At 39.9% G+C, this 20,072-nt stretch overlaps 1 protein-coding gene across 1 annotated transcript in view; it reads right to left on the bottom strand.

Moving 5' to 3' along the window:
* Positions 1–20,072, bottom strand: part of CFAP43 (cilia and flagella associated protein 43) — a 90,364-nt gene that overhangs the window by 11,501 nt on the left and 58,791 nt on the right. The window contains exons 20-29 of the mRNA XM_014549480.1: positions 18,930–19,055; positions 15,244–15,348; positions 14,144–14,260; positions 12,132–12,362; positions 10,385–10,591; positions 8,670–8,759; positions 8,050–8,130; positions 7,318–7,443; positions 4,301–4,420; positions 1,142–1,249 (exon numbers count right to left, since the gene is read on the bottom strand). Of these exons, the coding sequence (XP_014404966.1) occupies positions 1,142–1,249; positions 4,301–4,420; positions 7,318–7,443; positions 8,050–8,130; positions 8,670–8,759; positions 10,385–10,591; positions 12,132–12,362; positions 14,144–14,260; positions 15,244–15,348; positions 18,930–19,055 (1,311 nt within the window). The remainder of the gene's footprint in view (positions 1–1,141; positions 1,250–4,300; positions 4,421–7,317; positions 7,444–8,049; positions 8,131–8,669; positions 8,760–10,384; positions 10,592–12,131; positions 12,363–14,143; positions 14,261–15,243; positions 15,349–18,929; positions 19,056–20,072) is intronic.

Raw genomic sequence — 20,072 nt, 5'->3', positions numbered from 1 at the left:
CAGAATAGAGGGCACCTGAAGTCCTCTCTTTTTTTCATTATAAAACTTTCCCATCCCTCTGCCTGCCTTTGAATGTCTGCCAAACACAAATGATGGTGGCTGGTTCCCTTGCTATACCAAGCTCTGAATGAACAGTCTGCGTATTCTCATTTAGATGGTCTTCATTTATTTCCACAGTTCCAGTTTCTGCCATATTACATCCTAGTTGGTGACTTAGGCATGTTACCAGTCTCTCTGAGATGGTCTCCACATCTGTGAGGAATGCCAGTACCCTGCAGGGTTGCTATGAGTAGGGTTGTATGTAGAAGGTGCTTTGCATATGCTGCTTAACAGACTCTTAGCAAAGAATAAGTACATCTGTCATATATGGTACTTTAAATCAACCATACTCATAACTTATCTTTTATTAATATTACCAATAAAGGCTGACATACTTAGAAAATTATGTGACAAGCATTTTTCTTTCATTGTCTCTTTAATGAAACTCATCTATCCATGCTCCTATTTATTAGATAAGGTTTTACAGAATATGTGCTTTTTATTCTATAAGCTAACCCATTGCTTACATTAGTAATACTTAGGGTGCCAAATGGTCCAGAGAGAACAACATTCCCTAGTGAAGAGCTTGCAAATAGATTAAAAGGCTACTAGTATATGTCTTGTCCAAGGCCCCATAGCCAGTCAGTGATTAAAATCAGGTCTTTTCAACCATGAAGCTATATGGCCTCATCTCAACCATACTAGAGGCCTGATGCACGAAATTCATGCAAGAATAGGCCTTCCTTCCCCTGGCTGCCCGCACTGGCTTCCCTCTGGCACCCGGGACCCAGGCTTCCCTCGTAGCCCCGTCTTTGTCCAGAAGGTTGTCTGGAAGGACGTCCAGTCTAATTAGCATATTATGCTTTTATTATTGTAGATGTCACATGAAAGGTATATGGTTCTTTTGACTAAATGATTGCAAATGAGGAATCACATAACTTTCACCAGACCCTGGAGCAAAGTCCCAGACAGGGAGCCATGGAATGCATACAGTTGAGTAGGAATATGGAAGGAAGAAAGGGTCTAGGCATGTGTGCTCTTGTTAAAAAAGGAGCATGTCTATCAAAAAATGCTGTACTCAGATATCAGATACTATACTTACTTTCTCCTCCTGCTTCTTTATAAGATAGTTGTTTAGAAATGTTTCTCTGGTGCTTAATTCTTCATCCAACAGTAAAGAAAAGAGAAGGTTATTTATTTTCAGTTCCTCCTGTGGAAATATTTAAAAAAGGGGAATGATCAATAGTCCTACTCAAGAAAGAATTTTTCATCTGTAATACTCTCAACAATAAAGATTTTAAAATAATAATAATAAAGAAAGAATTATTCTATTTAGGGCCAAAGACTTGGCACTCATCAAGCAAGTTTATGACATACAAGAAAGATAAATCTTTTTTTAAGAAAATGGGGATATAAACTGTTATAATAACTACTCAGCTGTTTTACACTTTTCGTCTTTTCATATATACAGAAAAAATATATCAAACAAATGTGGAGTTTAATGAATTATTAAGGCAGATACCTTTGTAGTCACCGTCCAGTTCAAGAAACAGAACTTTGCCACTGCCCGAAGCCCTTCCATGTATCCCATCATAGCCTCTACCTCAATCATAACCACTGTCCTGTCTCAGAGTAATAACTTTCTTGTGTTTCCTTATAGTTTTATTACCCAAGTATCTTTGTCCAAGTACAATAGTATAACTTATCTATTAAAAAAAGGTCACATTTTTCAAGTTTTTTATACTCCACAAATTTCTTTCCATCCCTTTCTTTTCCTTATATTTATCTGTAGTTATCACCTAGTCTGCATTTTACTAGTTGTATATTTATGGTGAATTTATCAGTGTCCTTCATCCCATGTATTTCCTGAAAATTGGCAGCTGGATCAGAGGTCTGATGAGACCCATGTTTGGTCCCTTTGGCAAGACTGTAGGAGATACTGTGTTCTTTGAAAAGGAGACGTATGTATAATATCAGGTTGTCTTTCTTTTTGTGGATGTTAGCAGCTATCAATGCTCAATGCCCAGGTCCATTAATCCATTGAAAGTTGCAAAATGGTAATATTCTATTTCTGTTATTCCTTTTTTTTAACTTACTAATTGAAATCTATAATAATAAAAGGGTAATATGCTAATTAGACCAGACATCCTTCTGGACGTCATTCTGGATGTCCTTCCTGACGAAGCTGGGGCTGGAGGGAAGCCAGTGCCGGCAGCCGAGGGAAGGAAGGCCTACTCTTGCACGAATTTTCATGCATTGGGCCTCTAGTTATTTTATAAAGAGAGGTTTCTTCTTATCTTCTTTTTGGTTACAGTACATATCAAAAGGTAGAATAAATAGTTGATGCTTTCTCTTTACCAGTTTATTTAGATAATGAATTGGTTGTTATCTTTGGAAAGTGAACCATTAGCATTTTTTACTTTTTAAAATATCACAAAGTCATAAATTTAAACAAATGTTATGGATTTCAGTTTGTTGCAATTATTATCATTGTTGAATCTTAAATTGCTCCATTTAGGGGAGCTTTTAAAGTTGGTTTCTGAGTCCTTTTGATATCACTTAGTAGTCTGTGATAGTTTTCTCATTCTCTTATATGAAAGATGTTATAAGCATATATTTTTAAAATAACAGCTTTATAAGATGTGTTTCCCAGTCCATACACTTATTTAAGTGTATAACCCATTTTGGTTTTTACTATATTCACAGAGTTGTACAACCATCACCACAATCAATTTTAGAATATTTCTCACTCTGAAAATAAATCCTTTAGCAGTCATTTCCCATTTCTTTCCGCCCCACCCTGCTCACTCCCCAGAGGCCTCCGTGCCTCAGCCCCAAGGCAACCACTAATTAACTTTCTGTCTCTATGGATTTGCCTATTCTGGACATTTCATATACATGGAATTATTCAATACGTGGCCTTGGGTATATGGCTTCTTTCACTTAGCATGTTTTCAAGGTTCATCCATGTCGTAGCATACACTACCTTTTTTTTTGCTGAATAACATTCTATTATATGGATAAACCATATTTTATTTACCCATTTACAATTGTTGGACATTTGGATTATTTTTACTTTTTGGCCATTATGACTAATGCTGCTCTTATGACTAATGCTGGGATATTCATTTCCAGTCTTCCCCCACCCAACTACCATATACATACACTCCCTTCCTGCCAGCCAGTCATTATGTTCTATCTATGGCTATGTCTGCTGAGGAGTGACGCCTCTCCCATGGCTACAGGTCTTGCTGGGCCCTGGTAACAGCTCCCTCCCTTTGCCTCTTTGGCTCTAGGGACGATACTGGTTTCCCATTGTTGCTAGTCTCAGTGTGTTTCGCCATTCCTTGCTGTTTCCCTTGCCTATACCTCAGTAAAGAGTCCATGCATTAAACTCTCTTAAATAAAACCTTTTTGGTATAGCATTCCTGTTGGGCTGCTAAGGATACAGATTGCTTCCTCAAGGTCCCTTTAACTGCCCTCATCTTTTTTTGGTTGGTCCCCTTGCTTTGGTGAGACACATTTTCCAGCAGCTCCCTGAAAATGGGTGCATGTAAATTTTTGAGACTTTGCATTTCTCAAAATATTCTTCTTTTCTTACACTCAGTTGATAGCTTGGTAAGGTATAAAATCCAATGGTAGGCATAATTTTCCCTCAGAATTTAAAGGCTCCACTTCTTGATTTTCTTGCTTCTCTAGTCAATGCATGCTTCATTTATATTCTTACTGCTGAATGAAATTAAGCCAGATTTTTCATTTGATCTTTTGTGCATGTGGATTATTCATTTATTTCACATATAGATGAACCCAGCCCTTTGCTAGTCATTGGAGATACAGGAATGAACAAGACAGACTCATGGGGATAGTGCTGGGAGCATTAAAAAGTAACCACACAAAAATTAAAATTTAGTTGTAAGTACATGATTCAAAGCAAAAGAACAAAGTATATGATAGGAAGATCTAATGTAGTTTGAGGAATTGGCTTTTAAGCTGGAACCTGACAGATAAATAGATACAGGCCAGGATGCAAAGACGTTGTCAGAGAATATTACTAGTAGAGTTGGGTGGAAGGACAAAAGGCATCAGAGGAGGGAGTGTGGCAAGTGAGGAGGCGGGTGGCACAGATGAGGCTAGAGTGGGAGCCAGGGCCAGAGCCCCTAGGACCTTGGTGCCAGAAAGGATGTTGGTCAATATCCCAAGAACACTGAGAGGACCTGGAAACTCATTTTTAAAAAAGTTATGTAAGGAATCTTTTATTTACCTGGTTGATAACCATTTCTGCCTTCACTCTCCTTTCAAAGAGTCTTTTCAAATATTCATCAAAATTCTGTGTGCTTTCTTGAATTGAGTTTTGAAGTTTCCTCAATTCTGCTTCTAAGGACTGAAAGAAAGGAAGTCAACAGCAAAGTTAACGTTTAGGGACATCAAATGTCCTAGGAAGTGATGTTCACATTTTGCCACAAGGGAGGGGCAGGTGGCAGGCAAGTCTTGAGTGGTGTTCTAGGCTCTTCGGCCCCCTTCAATCAAAGATGTTGTACCTGGATTTGTTTAATAGGTTGTGAGTCTGAGATTTTTGCTGAAAAATATTTTACTGAAAAAAAGAAAGTTAAAAATCACTGATCATTGCTAATGATGCAGTAAGCCTAGTAAAACAAGTCACAGCAAATCTTTCCAGAAAATTCTGACTCTATACAGGACAGAAATTTCCAGGCACACATTCAGCCTGGAAAAAGAAATCTTGATTTTTGTAAAAGCCATGAATATATCTTCATAGAATTGTTTAGATTTTAAGGAAATAAGAAGGGAATATATATTCTTTCTTGTTGTTTTTTTTTGGTATGTTTTATTTTTCTAAGAAGTTCTACATCAGGTAAAAAAAAAAGTCCCACCTCCTTTTATGTTTTTTAAAATATGTTTTTACTGATTTTTAGAGCAAGAGAAAGATAGAAACATCGATGAGAAACATCAATCAACTGCCTCTTTTTTTTAAGTTTTATCTTATTGTTTAAAAGTATTACATATAGCAGTGTATATGACTCCTTTTGGGGTTTGGCCCGGGGGGAGGTCAATGGAGGGATCAACTGCCTCTTGCACGTCCCCTTCTGGGGATCAAGCCCACAACCTAGGTATGTGCCCTGACCAGAAATTGTACCAGTGACCTCTTGGTGCAAGGGTCAAAGATTGGTGCTCAACTGCTGAGCCATACTGGCTGGTTCCCACCCCTTTTTAAAAAAATTCCACCAGGACATAGAGCTAAGCATATACTAGGTAAGTGAAAAACTATAAGTTTACATTTTTAAAGAAAACAACATCTGCAGATCAATTCTTGACATGTTGCTACAATTTTTATCTTTAAATTTTTTGGTATCTTTTAAGTTTTGATATGACTTCAAATTTACAGAAAAGTTACAGTTGTACAAAGAATTCCCATATATTTTTAACCAATTTAATCAGCTGTTAATATTCTGCCCCATTTGCTTTATCACTTGCTCAATATCTATCCCCCTCCCCTCCTCCTCCCTTATTTATTTATTTATTTTTTAAAGATTGAGAAGGGAGAAATAGGAATGATCATAGTTTGTTTCTGGAGTTTTTTTGAGGAGACACTGAGTAGTGGATTGACAGGAAAGTGGGATCAAAGGAATTCTTTTAACTTTTTATTTTTAAGTAAGTAACAAGAATAGTAGAAAGAACTCCAGAGTCTCCTTCAAAATGAAAAGTCTTTTTCCTTTTCCTTTTGTATACAATGTAAAAGATTACAGCATGTGTATGTTGGTAGGAAAACTCGAGCAGAGAGGGGAAAATTGATGACGCAGGGGAAAGGCAAAGTGCTGGAGTAACCATGCTGCAGGGTGAGACCGGATGGTTCTAGTGCACAAGGGGAGGACCAGGCCTGAGTGGACGCAAGGCTGTTTCTTCCATAAGAAACAGCAAGGCAGGGAGATTCTAGGGATTTACTTTAGGGGCTGGAAGACATAGTGGCAGAAGAGTAAGGAAAATCTTTTATTGCTTCTCTTTTCCAAGTGCAACAGAACATAAGGTGACAGGGGAATGGAGGTTGGAAGTTCGAGGCTAGAGACCGCGTGAAGTGTAGGACCTGGGTACTTAAAGTGCGGTTGGCTCACTACCTGGCTGCTTGTTAGGATTCTGAGGACGCTCCCATTTCCTGAGAATGATGGGATCTGAATCTGCATTTTTAACAAGCTCCCCAGGTGATGTGGACTAAGCTAGCAGGGAAATGGACTAGCTTTGCTGAGCAGGTGTCAGGACCTAATAAAGATTAAGACCATTAGAGTGAAACCAGTCAGTATTTTTATTTTCTTTACCTACTGCGGGTGCAAGTGCAGAGAAGGCCAAGTGCTGGGCTTTGTCAAGGCTGGGTTTTACCAAGTGAGCATGACCAGGGAGCAGGGAGGTAAGGGTGTGGGCAGTGCAGTATTGTACTGTGCAGGACCATGGAATAAATAACCACACTTTATTCCTATCCCCCAACTCCAATCTTTACTGCATTCAAAACTACTCATTTTGGCTTTCAGGTAAGTACTATCTTAAGATAAAATGCCAGGGCACTCTTAGAGGACTGCAGTGAATAAAAACATGACAGGTTAACAATAGGTTCAAAGAAATTGTTCATGAGATACAGCCACTGTAAAGCTGACAAACTGTCCTGCCTCAAATGATGGTATGATTTTATTTTCTTCACAGAGGAATAAATATTATTTATTTGGTTGTATACCATCAGCTTTTATATCTCCATTATAATTGTAAGCAATTTTGACGTGGGAATGTTTCTTCGCAATGGAAGGAGATAAAAGTAGAACTGCATTGCAAAAAATCTCAAATTAGAACTGTAAAGTGTGTGCTGGGCTGATGGTGTCCTTCCCTCAAGTCCTTTCCTTGAGATTGAGAGTAAATCAAGCAAGAGTATTACTGAACTCAAATAGCTGTAGACAATACAGTGCAGTGCCTTGAATATACTGTAATAGGTGTTCATGAAACATTTGAAGAATGATTGGAGAACCAAATGAATTGTAATAACATGGGAAATGTTGAAATCAGGAAGAACTTAAAAAATTTAAAATACATTCTTCTTGTTTTAAATTGTTCTAACTCTTTAACTTTATATCCACCTAGTTCCCTAAATTCTCTTCAAAATTTCAGTTGAAACACTATCCTTCAACTACTGACGACAATGAGAAAATCAAGAACACTTAATTTGAAAATATACTGAAACAATCCTGGATATGGTAGGATATATGAATTATTTGCACTTCTGACCTTTCTATACTTATCTCTTTCTTCATTTAACTCCCTGACTTTTTTCTCATAGTCTTTAAATTGTTTTCTTTCCTCTTCAGTCCATATAGCATCAGGTTTTGCCATGAAAGCAGGCTGAGGAATCACCTGAAGATAGAAAGGAAAGCATGTAGTGGAGCACAAACCTATATGAAGCAGTACAATTACAAGTTTAGGGTTATCATTACAGTTAAAAGCAAGGGCCCTTTAACACGGTATAGTTCTTCACAGTGGCAAGATAATAACCTGACACTTTGACCAAAATATAAGAAAAAAAATGTTACAACTGTTTTTTCTGTAACTTAAAGAGGTTGGACAGTTTGGGATATACCCAGACTCTTAGGTGACAGGTTTGGAGGTATGTGTTGATATCTTCATAGCTAGAACTACACCTGAGCTCCAGGGGCACCTATGTCAGGTGTCAAAGGGAATGTTTCTCTGGAGAATAACAGGTGCAGCATTATCCCTGCTTTCAGTGAGACCAAAACACTATGGTTGCTTGTTTTTGTTTGTTTGCCCTATTTGTCAGATTGAAAGGCAAGTCTGTGATCCCAATATCTTATTTGTCTGATGTGGTATGTTTATAAGGTACTGGAGGTTGTTTACTTGTTGCTGTAGAATTTTAAAGCTCAGGTTCATATAGACAAAAATGGTCAAATGTAAATAGTTCTCATCACCCAAATTCCATTTTGATAAGGATGTCGGAAATCTCACCATTCTCAGAATATCTTCCTTCTTGACTTCCAGGACTCCTCCCATCATGTCCATCAGGGCTCGATGTCTGGTGTCATTGGCCTGGGAAAGAGCCAGGGTCAACAAGGGCAGGTAGCTGACCCAGAGATTGGACACTCTAGTGCAGTGATGGCGAACCTATGACACGCGTGTCAGAGGTGACACGCAAACTCATTTTTTTGGTTGATTTTTCTTTGTTAAATGGCATTTAAATATATAAAATAAACATCAAAAACATAAGTCTTTGTTTTACTATGGTTGCAAATATCAAGAAATTTCTATATGTGACACGGCACCAGAGTTAAGTTAGGGTTTTTCAAAATGTTGGCACGCCGAGCTCAAAAGGTTCGCCATCACTGCTCTAGTGGCACCCCAGGCAGCCTCCAACTCAATGTTAGAATGACTGCATTTAGGAAGGGAAGGGTGAGCAGTGGCATGGAGGGGAGAGAGGAAGGGGGCCACTGAGATTCCAGTGACTCTGACCATGACAAGTGTGTTGGTATGTTTCTATAGTAGAGTTCAAGAACAACACTATTAAACCAAATTAGGAACAGGAACCCCTAAAGGAATGAGGGTTTTAGGTACTGTGCAAAACTGCATACCTGTGACTGAAGCCATTGCTCCATTTTTTGGGCTGCAAGCAATTCTTTTTTGGCTCTTTGCCAAGGAGGAACATGTTTTTGAATTGTGATCTGAAAGAAAAAAAATGTGGTTTTCTGCTGTTCTTCTTACAAAATTCAACTAAACTGTCCTTCCACACACTAAGAAGAGTTTAGAAGATATCAAGGGGATAAAGGGTATATCCAGATTTTACAACCAATTTCCTATATTTGGAATGAAGATAAGGTCTAAAATGAGAAGGTTGAAAAAAATAGTTATTTCTCTATTAGCTCTCTAAATCCATCTGTCACTAAAGAAATTAAACAGGGGACCTGGTTTAGATGGGAAGGGAAGGGGTCCAAAGAAGTGCCATCTAAGCCAAATCCTTCAGGATAGAGGTTCTGAGAGGTCAAAGCTTGGGACATTCAAGGAATTGTGAAAATGCAAGTGTGGCCAGAACAGAGCGAGGCAGGGAGAGCAGCTGGAGTGAAGGAGGCCCAGGGTGGGCCATCAGAAAGAGATTTGTGGGTGTTATCCAGAGCAGCTACTGCAGGGGTTAAGCAGGGAAGGACAAAATGGTTTATAAGATCACTCTCCTAAATGCAGAAGGGATTAGCATATGAGAGGAAGCAGTGGGCAGGGTTAATTATGTGCATACAAAGTGAGCCCAGAGCAGGGCCTAGGTGAGAGAAGCAGGTTGGGGTCCTTGTGTCTTAAGTCTTGTAGCTAGAGTCTGGCTCTGGAAGAACCGACTTCCTTAAACAAGTACCGTGGAGCGTAGAGGTTAAGAGGAAGTACTCGGAAGTATAATGATTGAGTTCAAACCCCAACTCTGTTACTTACTACCTTTGTAACTGTGGTCAAGCTACTTCACCTCTCTGTGCCTGTTTCCTTTTCTGTAAAATGGAGGTAATATTGGTACCTATTTTATAAGGTTTTATAATGATAACTTAGTCTCAATCTATTCAGGGTACTTCAAACAGTGACCGTATAAATGTTTGCCATTACTTCTAAGCGACACTGTTACCTTTTGTCCCAAAGCAATTTAGATCATTTCATGTGAATGAGGGGTTTTCTTGGAGCATTCTCTAGCATTTTTTACTTTTTAGAAATGAGATGTGGTTGTACTTCGTTTTCTTTAAGCGTTTCTTGTCCATCGCCTCTGTGCCACACACCTTTTAAGAAGGCTGTCCAGGAAGCCCCCTTTCTTTGGGACCCGTGCTGCCCTAATGGCCTACATGATTACTGCAGCGCTGTCAGCCTCCCGCCCACAATGGAACCCAAACTCCTGCTGCACAGGCACTGGGCACAGTTGTGCCAAGGAGCCCCCCTCCCAGGTAAATCTGGAATTGGGAATGAGAGACTCAGGTTCAGATCAGCTACTCTCTTCAGTGAGGGAGATACAAAGCAGAAACTGCTAGACTAGGAAGCTGAAATGCAGAGAGAAGAGGGCCAAAAGATGAAGACAGACTCCCAGACTCCCCACAAGACTCCAGCCTGAGGTTCCCACTTCTTTCTAGACTTGGTGTCCAAATCTCCTCTGAACAACGTGGGACTCATAAAAGAAATCTTCATTATTGCAGAGGCTATGTCAACTCTTTTTGTTACTTATAACCGGGAATGCTGTCACTCCCAGTAGTACAAACAAAATGAGTAAATAAGAGTGTAAGAAACTGTCATGGGAAACAAAAGAAGGGATAATGCAGCTTGCCAGTACCTCACTATTTTCCACAACAAGGGTTCTCTCTGGCTTCTCACTGTCATCAAGTTCTGGTAGCCAGACTGTTTCTTCCAATTCCAGATCTAAAATAATTTCTTGAATTCTTACATTTCTTTCCTTCACACGTGCAATTTCAAACTCTTTTTGTTTATATGCAGTATCAAACTCTTTATTGAAAATAGTTTTTACCTTGTAAGTGATATCCTGAAATATCAATATGTTACTGAAAACACATCACATTATATCTTTACTGGTAACATAATCCTACAACTTTACTTTTCCCACAAAATCATTTTAAGTTTCAGTAAATGAATCTTTCTAAAACACTGTTTATATTAAATCATTTCTTGGTTCAGTAACCTACAGTGGTACCCCATACATAGGATTAAGGCAACAACTTATACCACAACCTTCTTCCCAAAATGTAAGTTATAACTCAATATGCTGAAGTGGGTGATGAATAGTTGGAAGCTCTTTTGTATATATTCTTAAAAAATGATCATAAAACATGCAAAAAGCAATGTGTAAGTGCTTAAATTGGGAAATGTCTTTTCTTTGGAACTGTGTTTGGGGGAGATGTAGTGAGGAAGAGATGGCCTATAGAGGTTGTTTGGAGAATCTACTAGACAAGCACAAGCACACACAATATTGATCCCATATACAGTCAGGTTATTCTCAGGTAAAAAGGGGATGCAAGTTGGCGAGGTGGATCAGCCAATTACTAAGGTGGCAGGTGGGTTCAAATGATTTATTCCCATCTCTGCTAGGAACAATGGATCAATTCAAAGTAGCCTTTATTTTACCATCAGAGTTCAGTCTCTATATCTATCCTATTGAAGATGAAACCATTAAAGCAGGGTGGGAAAATGATCTTAGCAGCAGGCACCGGAATTTATCTTAGGCTCAAAGGACCTTTTTGTAGGAAAATGGTTTAACAAAGCAGCAGAAACGTGAGACCTTAAATGCATAGTTCAACAGAAACTGGACAAGAAAAGAGGTAACTAAACAGTTCTTATTATAAATGCACAGGAATTTCAGGGGTTGAAGGAGAAGAGAAATAGATAGGAAGAGAGAGCAGAGTACCATGGCAGGAGGCTAGAACTCAAAGTGTAGACATGGCTGAAGGACTTCCAGGATCAGGAATGGCCAACATTAAATTTCAGACTATTTGTATTGGTGTCATCTTCATCACTGAATTCTCAAAAACCTTCCGTAGGCATGTACAGATGTATTCTGAGACTGACTTTTGTTTGGTGGAAAGCAAGCAGTAGGAGCTTAGAGCCTGAGGGATGCTGCACCTTATTCCCGAGCCCCAGAAGTTATGCAAATCTTAGGGAGGAAATTATATTTCCAAGGTTAAGGGGATAGAGACAAACAATCACATCTTGATCATACAAGGAGGTCCTAATTGACGTCTGGGTTTCCTTGAAGACGGCATTCAAGGATTTCTTTTATCTTTGAGCTTATTGAAGATCTAAGTAGAAGAATGGTTTGTTTGTGGTGTCAGCCAGTATAGGTGTTTTTTTAGAAAATCTGTTATCACAGAACCCAATCCAAATGGATGAAAGAAACTCTTGTACACAGCTTTGCTTAACGAACGTGGATATTTAAAGAACATCAGGATATTCCTCTGTGTATATAAAGACATCACTTGATTGGCATGAGATTTCAATTTTTGAGCCTTTGTAAGACACCTCATGAGGATGTTTAGAGATTTTCAGGGATAAAGAAAAAATTCACCCACTTTTAGTAATATAATTTGGTTGATTTTCTCCTCTCTGGAATGAAGTTCCAATTGGCTTGACAACAAAGAGGCATGTATCCCAAAATCAGTACACAGACTGCCAAGCAGGTAATTGGGCAACTTGGTATCTTTTACTGTCACGTCTTCTTCCTCCTCTTCATCCTCCTCTTCATGACGAGGCTTTTTAACCATGGTCATAGCAGACTGAACCTCTATAATTTCCTTCCGTAGCTAAATATAGAAAAAGGTGACATGGAAGTTAATAAGAATTCTCTAAAGGGCAATTTTGTGACAACTTAATTGCTTCAACAATCACTTTAAGATGTTAAATTGTCCCGGCTGGTACAGCTTGGTGATTAAGCTATGAACCAAGTGATCACAGTTCAATTTTTAGTCAGAGCACATGTCTAGGTTGTGGGCTGGATCTCTAGAAGGGGATGTGCAGGAGTCTGCTGATCAGTGGTTCTCTCTCATTTTTTGTTTCTATTTGTCTCTCCCTCTCCCTACCTCTCTGAAATCAATAAAAATATGTTTGTTTGTTTTAAAAAAAGAAGTTAAATTGTCCTGTCAACAACTGAATTCAAAGTGATGGATAGACTTAAAACTGCTGAAGAGATGAAAGCTTTGGAAACTGATAAACTATGGGTAAATCAAAAGAGTAGAAATTGTCCTTGCTAGTATGTAATATTTATATTTTGTTGTCAGGATGATAGCTGTTTGTAAATATTTTGAGTCTTTGTTAGAACTTAAGCATTAAAAAAATGCACCTTTTCATGTTTTACAAAGGAACTTATTCACATAGGACTGGTGGGTAGGTTAAGAAGAATTAAATACACCTTCATTTTATGCAGGAGGCCGCCCATTGTCTTCACTAGCAGAGAAGTGCAAACAAGGATCCCAGAATGCTGGTGACCCTTGAACCCAGGGCCTGAGTTATGCATCGATTGTCTAGTCCAGACAATGGGGGCTTAAGTTATTTCTTGATCAAATAGTCTCAGAGTAAATCCTCCTAATATTTACTGACCTTTAAGATAGCCTGTCTGTCACTGCAATTACCTGCCTGACTAAGGGTTTTATTTTTAACCAAAGTTGAATAAAAGGCTGGTGAGGCCTGGGCACCGGTAGAAGTCCTTCCCCTTGAGTTGGACTTGCCCGCCTGGCCCCCCAGTATTTCCAAATTATCTCTTGTCTCTTCTCTTTCATTTGTGTGCGGCTCCTCTTCCAGATCCTGAACCCTGAGCCACGCGGGACAGGGGGAACACACATACACAATTTTATGTTTCAGAAAAATAATGGATGCAAGGTTCTTGCCAAAACAAAACTACACTAGTGGGGCAAGTGTTTTTGTAGTGGTTTGATAGCGATTGCTGCTTTGTAAAAAGCTGGAATTGCTTTAGGAAAAAGCATAATTCCATCGAAACAGACACTACTTCATCTTTGACCAATTATCTTAATTCAATCCCTAGAGAGATGAAAAGATAAAAAGAGTAGGACATTTCATTCCCAAATCTCATTTTTAAAGTATATCCTCACATTTATTTTTTTATTTTTAAAATATACTTTGATTGATTTCAGAGAGGAAGGGAAAGGGAGAGAGAGAGAGAGAGAGAGAGAGAGAGAGAGAGAGAGAGAGAAACATCAATGATGAGAGAGAATCACTCATGGGCTGTCTCCTGCACGCCTCACACGGGGGATCCAGCCTGTAACCCGGGCATGTGCCCTGACAGGGAATGGAACTGTGACCTCTTGATGCTCAACCACTAAGCCACACTGGCTGGGCTGTATCCTCACATTTAAAGGCTAGCCAGTGTTGTGTAGGATACAGGCTTCTTGATTCTGTGGATTTGATTCCTATATTCATTAGGATATGTTCTACAAATTAATATGAAATGAAAATATAAATACAGACAATATCTAACTTTATTCTAAATTGTATCCCAACTCAAATCTGTGTGAAGGTTTTGAAGTAAAACATATCACTTATAAAAACACACATATATTTAAAATTGTACTTTCAAACACTCTGTTTCAATCTTCCTTTGCTGCAAAACCCTCTTCACTTCTTTCAGCTCTTCTGCCGTGCGTTCTTTCATTGGGAAGTTCTCAACCACGTAGGGGATATGAAAGCACTTGTTGGAAAAACACACAAAAGAAATCCATTGTTAGTGCAAGTGTGTGTATCTGGAATGGAGTGGGGGATGTTTCCCCTGATGAAAATTAATTCATAGGTTATCATGTATGAGTGAAATGGAAAGTTTCTTGAAAATAAAACAATATATTCCATTAGTACAGGCGTAAACTTTGTTTTAAAATGCTGTGTTTTGTGAAGGATTTACGTCTGGAGCAGTGGTTCTCAACTAGGAGTGATGTTGCTCGCCCTTCCCCCTCCTCTCCAGCCCCTCAAGGACATCTGGCAATATCTTGAGGCATTTTTGATTTTTACTAATGGGAGTATTGGGGTCTAGCAGATAGAGGCCAGGGATGTTGCAAAACATCCTACATTCAATCCACAATAAAGAATTATCTAGTCCAAAACTCTGTTTTTGAGGAATATGCAATCACATAAATGTAGTCTGACCATAACCAAATGGGGTATGGGGCATAATTAAAAGTGAAGAGGGTGCTGTTAATAGTTACTCTAGGATCACAGGTATAAACTGGGACTTTGGGTCACCCTACACAAAGAGGGAAATGGGAATCTCAATGAAAAAGCATGAAAAACAGTCCTTTGGAAAATGTGAAGGCAGGCACAGGTAGAAAGGTGAAAAATAGTATTTTTAATTTTCAATCTGTGTGGATGGTGAGTGACATTTTGAAACAGACAGATATGAAGACTTGGATGCAGGTAGTGTCATAGAGAAAAGAGATGCTAAGACAAATCTTAAGAGATGCTAGCTTGGAAGTGCACAGAGACTGAGCAGAGAGGGAAGAATGAGATAAGAAAAAGTGACACATCTAGGTAAAATTCAGTACAGAAAGGGGCAATGCTTTTTTAATGTATAGATTTTCTTAAAGTTCTTTTTAAAAATTTTTTCTGCCATGAGACTTTCAATGAAATTTCTCACTGGCTAAGTTAAGGTGTGTACCTTATATCTGCAGTTATATCTGTTACCTTCAGAGCTCGACCTTTCACAGCCATTGAATTCCAGCATTCCTCTTTAATAATTTCAGCCAAATAGCTCTTGGCTAGGTTATGCATGTCCACATCTTTTCTCATCTTGAAGAACATAGGTGAAGGGAAAGGTAAAAATGAAAATGTGGCCTCTTAAAAATAAAATCTCATTTGTAAATTCACTAACTGTCATGGCTGCATACTTAGTAGTGGTGGAGTTTGGTCTTCTTTCCCCAACACAGTGCTGCTCTGCCCCCAGATGCACTGGGTAGTCAGCGTGAGTTTGGAGACAGAAGCAACGTTAGAGTGAGAATGGGAATAGACACCTAACCCACACTCACTGCAGAGCAGTCCCGCTGAATGGGCTGGGAGAACCCGGTACCAGAATAGGAAGGGACATTCCAGGCCTGAGTGAAGGCAGGGCCAAGGAAGAAGAGCCTGAAGCCTGGTGGGCAGAATGGCACTTCCTTACTCAGATCCTAGTTGTGGGATCTTAGCCAAGTGACTCTAGCCCTGAAGTCTCAGTTTCTGCAAGTGGGGAAAACAAAAACCTATCTTTTTGGATTGTTGCAAAACCAAGTAACATTCAAAAAGCCCCTAAATTGGTGCTTATTTTGTTATGATAAAAATGGGATCATTTTCAACAGCTTCCTATTGCACTTTTAATTAAAAAAGCGAAATTCTTTACCATAATATACAAGGATTTGAGAGCTGGCCTCTGCCTACTTCTCCCACATCCAATGAGGCTCTCTCGCCCACTGTGCCACAGCCTGTCTGCCTTTCTCTTCCTGCAGTACTCTAAGCCACTTTTGCCTCAGGGCCTTTGTTCTCGCTGCTACCATTGCCCGATATTCTCTCCCCAGAACTTTGCATAGCCAGCCCCCTCTCTTGTTTTAGTTCCCAACTGAAATGTCACCCCTTTAAAGTGATATTCTTTGACTACAGAAGTGGATCTCCCACATATATCACAGCATCCAGTTTGTTTTAATCACACAATATAGAGAGGTTTGTTTATTATTGTCTGTCTTCTCCACTAGATTAGCCCTATGTAGGTGGGACCTATCTGTTTTATTTACTGTTCTAGAGGCCTGGTGTGGTCCATTGGCCTGGCCTGCGGGGATCGGGCCAAAACTGGCTCTCCGACATCCCCTGAGGGGTCCTGGATAGCGAGAGGGCAGTTCTCGGGTGACGCACCCTGGAATCGAGCTCCCTCCTCTCTGGTTCTGGGTGTGTCACCCGAGAATCGCAGCTTCCAAGTCACTGCAGCTCAGCAGCTCCTGCGTTAAGTGTCTGCCCCCTCGTGGTCAGTGTGCATCATAGCTACCGGCCAGTTGGCGGGTTGCTTAGGCTTTTATATAAATAGACTAGAGGCCCAGCGTACAAAATTCTTGCACTCGGGGAGATCCCTCAGCCTGGCCTGCGCCCTCTCGCAATCCAAGACCCCTTGTTCCTTACCACACACCTGCTCGCTGCTCCTTAACACTCAGCTCGCTGCTCTTTAATGCTGCCACAGAGGTGGGAAAGGCTCCTGCCACTGTTGCTGCACTCTGGCTTCTGGCTAAGCAGCGCTCCCTCTGTGGGAGCTCACTGACCACCAGGGAACAGCTCCTGCATTGAGCATCTGCCCCTGGTGGTCAGTGTGCGTCATAGCAACCGGTTGTTCCGCTGTTTGGTTGATTTGCATATTAGGCTTTTATTATATAAGACTAGAGGCCTGGTGCACGAAATTCGTGCATGGGGGAGGGGTCCCTTAGTCCGGCTTGCACCTCTCCAATCCGGGATGCCTCAGGGGATGTTCGACTGCTTCTCGCAATCTGGGACCACTGGCTCCTAACCACTCGCCTGCCTGTCTGCCTGATCACCCCTAACCCCTCTGCCTGCCTGATTGCCCCTAACCACTTCTGCCTGCCTGCCTGATTGCCCCTAACTGCTCTCCTACCAGCCTGATCACCCCTAACTGCCCCCTGCCTGCCTGATCACCTCTAACTGCCTCTGCCTCACCCTGCACCCGGGACCCAGGATTCCCTCCTCCGGCTGGCCGCAGGCACCCAGAACCTGGACTGGCTTTGCCCAGGCCGGCCACAGCCGCAGGGGACCATTGGTGCGCAGCTTCGCCTGGGCTGCAGCCGCAGGCACTCAGGACCACGGGGCGGGTAGCTTATCTCTCTCCCAGGCCGCAGGCACAGGTGAAGCAGCTGGCGCCCAGGACCGCAGGGCTGGCAGCTTGTCCCTCTCCCAGGCTGCAGCCCCAGCCGCTGGCACCCAGGACCGTGGGGTATGCGACTTGTTCCTCTCCCGGGCTGCAGGCACAGAAGCAGCTGCTGGCACCTGGGATCATGGGTGGGCAGCTTGTCCCTCTCCCGGGCCACAGCCTGTCTGGTCCCCATTCCTCTCTTGTGAGCTCATTTGTGCTTAGCTGGTCCCCATTCCTCTCTCCCTAGTGTTGAATGTCTGAGCTGTGATGGCGTGAGGGCATGACGACCATTTGAATATTAGCTCTTTATTATATAGGATTCCCAGCTCCTACAATAGTGTTTGGCACAAAATAGGTATTCAATAAGCTTTGTGGAATGAATTGATGGATAGATAAATGATTATTCAGGTACATTTTATCTCCTCGAGTCAGTCTGTTGAGGTCCTTTTGATCTTGATTCTGTTATCCAAATAAATTTTTACTTATTCTCAGCACCATGCCCCTCAACTTGACAAATCTGCCTCATTTCTACATATTCACCCCAATCATAAATAAACATGTTTAACAGGACAGAGTCCTGATGCATATCATTGGAAACCTCTCTCCTAGAGACATCAGTCTCTGTGTAATTGTTTAACCAACTATGTAATTCACTTAAATGTCCTTGAATCCAGCTACATTTCATTCTCTTGTTTAGAGGGGGAAATGTGTTTACACATGTACACTCAAAAAATCAAATATACCATGCATGTTGAGAAAGAGGTAACTTAAGAACATCCTATATAAAACACAATTAGGGATTTTACCTAAAATAAAATAAATATGAGTAAACAATGTGATGTGACTGCCACAAAAAGATGCAAAAGCTGAATTAATAGAAGTACAGAATTTTGTAATGTAGAGGTTTCAGTTTATGCTTTTCTCTAAACTGGACAGATAATAATTGGAATTCTTTTGTGGGTGCCAGCTTTAAAAATAATGAAATCAGAGAAAAACTGTGTGATGATGATGAAGCTATTCAAACTACATTATATTATGGTCATAGGAGCTGGGATAATTAGCTGAGACAATAGAAAATACCATGGTAATTACTAATCTTCTCTAACCATTTTCAGAGTGGCCATCGAGTTGATGGTGCCCAAAGAATAGAAGAATCAGTGAGTATAGAGAGAAAGATTTCAACTCTAATTAAGGTTGACATGAAATGGCTGAGGGGATGTCTAAAAATGTTCAAACACATGGTGGAAGATGTTTGGTATGAATATCATGGAAGAGAGACAGACATCAGATGTCTGGCTGGCCTGGATGGTCTTCTTTCCCCTAACCCCCAAATTCAATAATTCTCTGACTCGTTCCACCCATATACACTAGGTTTGCTTTATTCATATTGTGTGCTGGAAAAGTTTTTGTTTTATTTGCATAATTCTAGAAAAGTTTTCCTATTTTCTCTCTGCTTCCTTTACTGTAGTGCTTAAATCAGATTTTTCCATACCTCTGCCACTTCTCTCTCACTTTCTTTCTGAAGCCGGTCCAGTTCGTCCAGATCCAGGCCAAATTCCCGTTGCTCTAATTTTGCAATATGATCTTCTGCTTCATTTTCTTCCATCATCTTCAGAACCTGAATTTTAAAATAGGAAAGGATGGTGACAAGTGAAGAATTAAATTTTAAAGACACAGTTTTCCAACCCTTAGATAAAAAAATAAAGGTTCTGTTTATTTAAATGTAACTACTGAATAAAGAAGTAGGTGCTTATTGTGATAATTTAAGTTTTAAAGTTTAATCCTTAAAAGCTCATTCATCTATTAATAACAAACAAAATTTACAAAGTCATTACTTCATTAAATTATATTAAGGAATTATTGATATTTAGGTGTGCCAATGCTATTCTAGCTATGTGTTTTAAGAGTTTTTATCTTTTGGAGGTTCACATTTAAATAATTAAAGATGAAATGATATGATATCTGGGATTTACTTCAAAATAACCAGGGAAGGGGCTTGTGGGTAGAGGTCTATATGAAATAATATTGGCAATGGGATTTATTATATTATTATTTTCTTGCCTTTTAAAAATATGTTTTTATTGATATTAGAAAGAGAGGAAGGGAGAGGGAGAGAGAAACATCAGTGAGAGACAAAAGAAGTATAAGAATATTAGACCAATATTACTTATGAATAGAAATAACAAAGATCCTAAATAAAATATTAGCAAATGGAATCTGGTGTATTACTTAAAATGACCAAAGTCTATCTGAGGAATACAAGGCATTTGATCAATTTCATAATAAAATTCACAATAAAAACTCTTAGGTAATAAGGGACAGAAGCTACAGCAAGCATCACACTTAAAAGCTAGTAGCATTCCTGTTAAGTTTAGAAAGAAGACATGCATGTTTCTGGTCGTGACCACTATTATATTAGAAGCCCTTGCCATATGACAAGAAAAAGAAATGAAGTATAAAGATTGATAAGGAAGAGACATGTGATTTTCAGAAGATCTGACAGTATACCTACACAATCCAAGAAAATCAACTGATAAAATAGTAGAACTAAAAAGAGAATTCAGCCCTAACTGGTTTGGCTCAGTAGATAGAGCGCTGGCCTGCCGACTGAACTGACCCACGTTCAATTCTGATC

The sequence above is a fragment of the Myotis brandtii genome, unplaced genomic scaffold (assembly GCF_000412655.1).
Source record: "Myotis brandtii unplaced genomic scaffold, ASM41265v1 scaffold550, whole genome shotgun sequence".
Lineage (NCBI taxonomy): Eukaryota > Metazoa > Chordata > Mammalia > Chiroptera > Vespertilionidae > Myotis > Myotis brandtii.
This window is presented reverse-complemented; position numbering and strand designations above follow the sequence as displayed.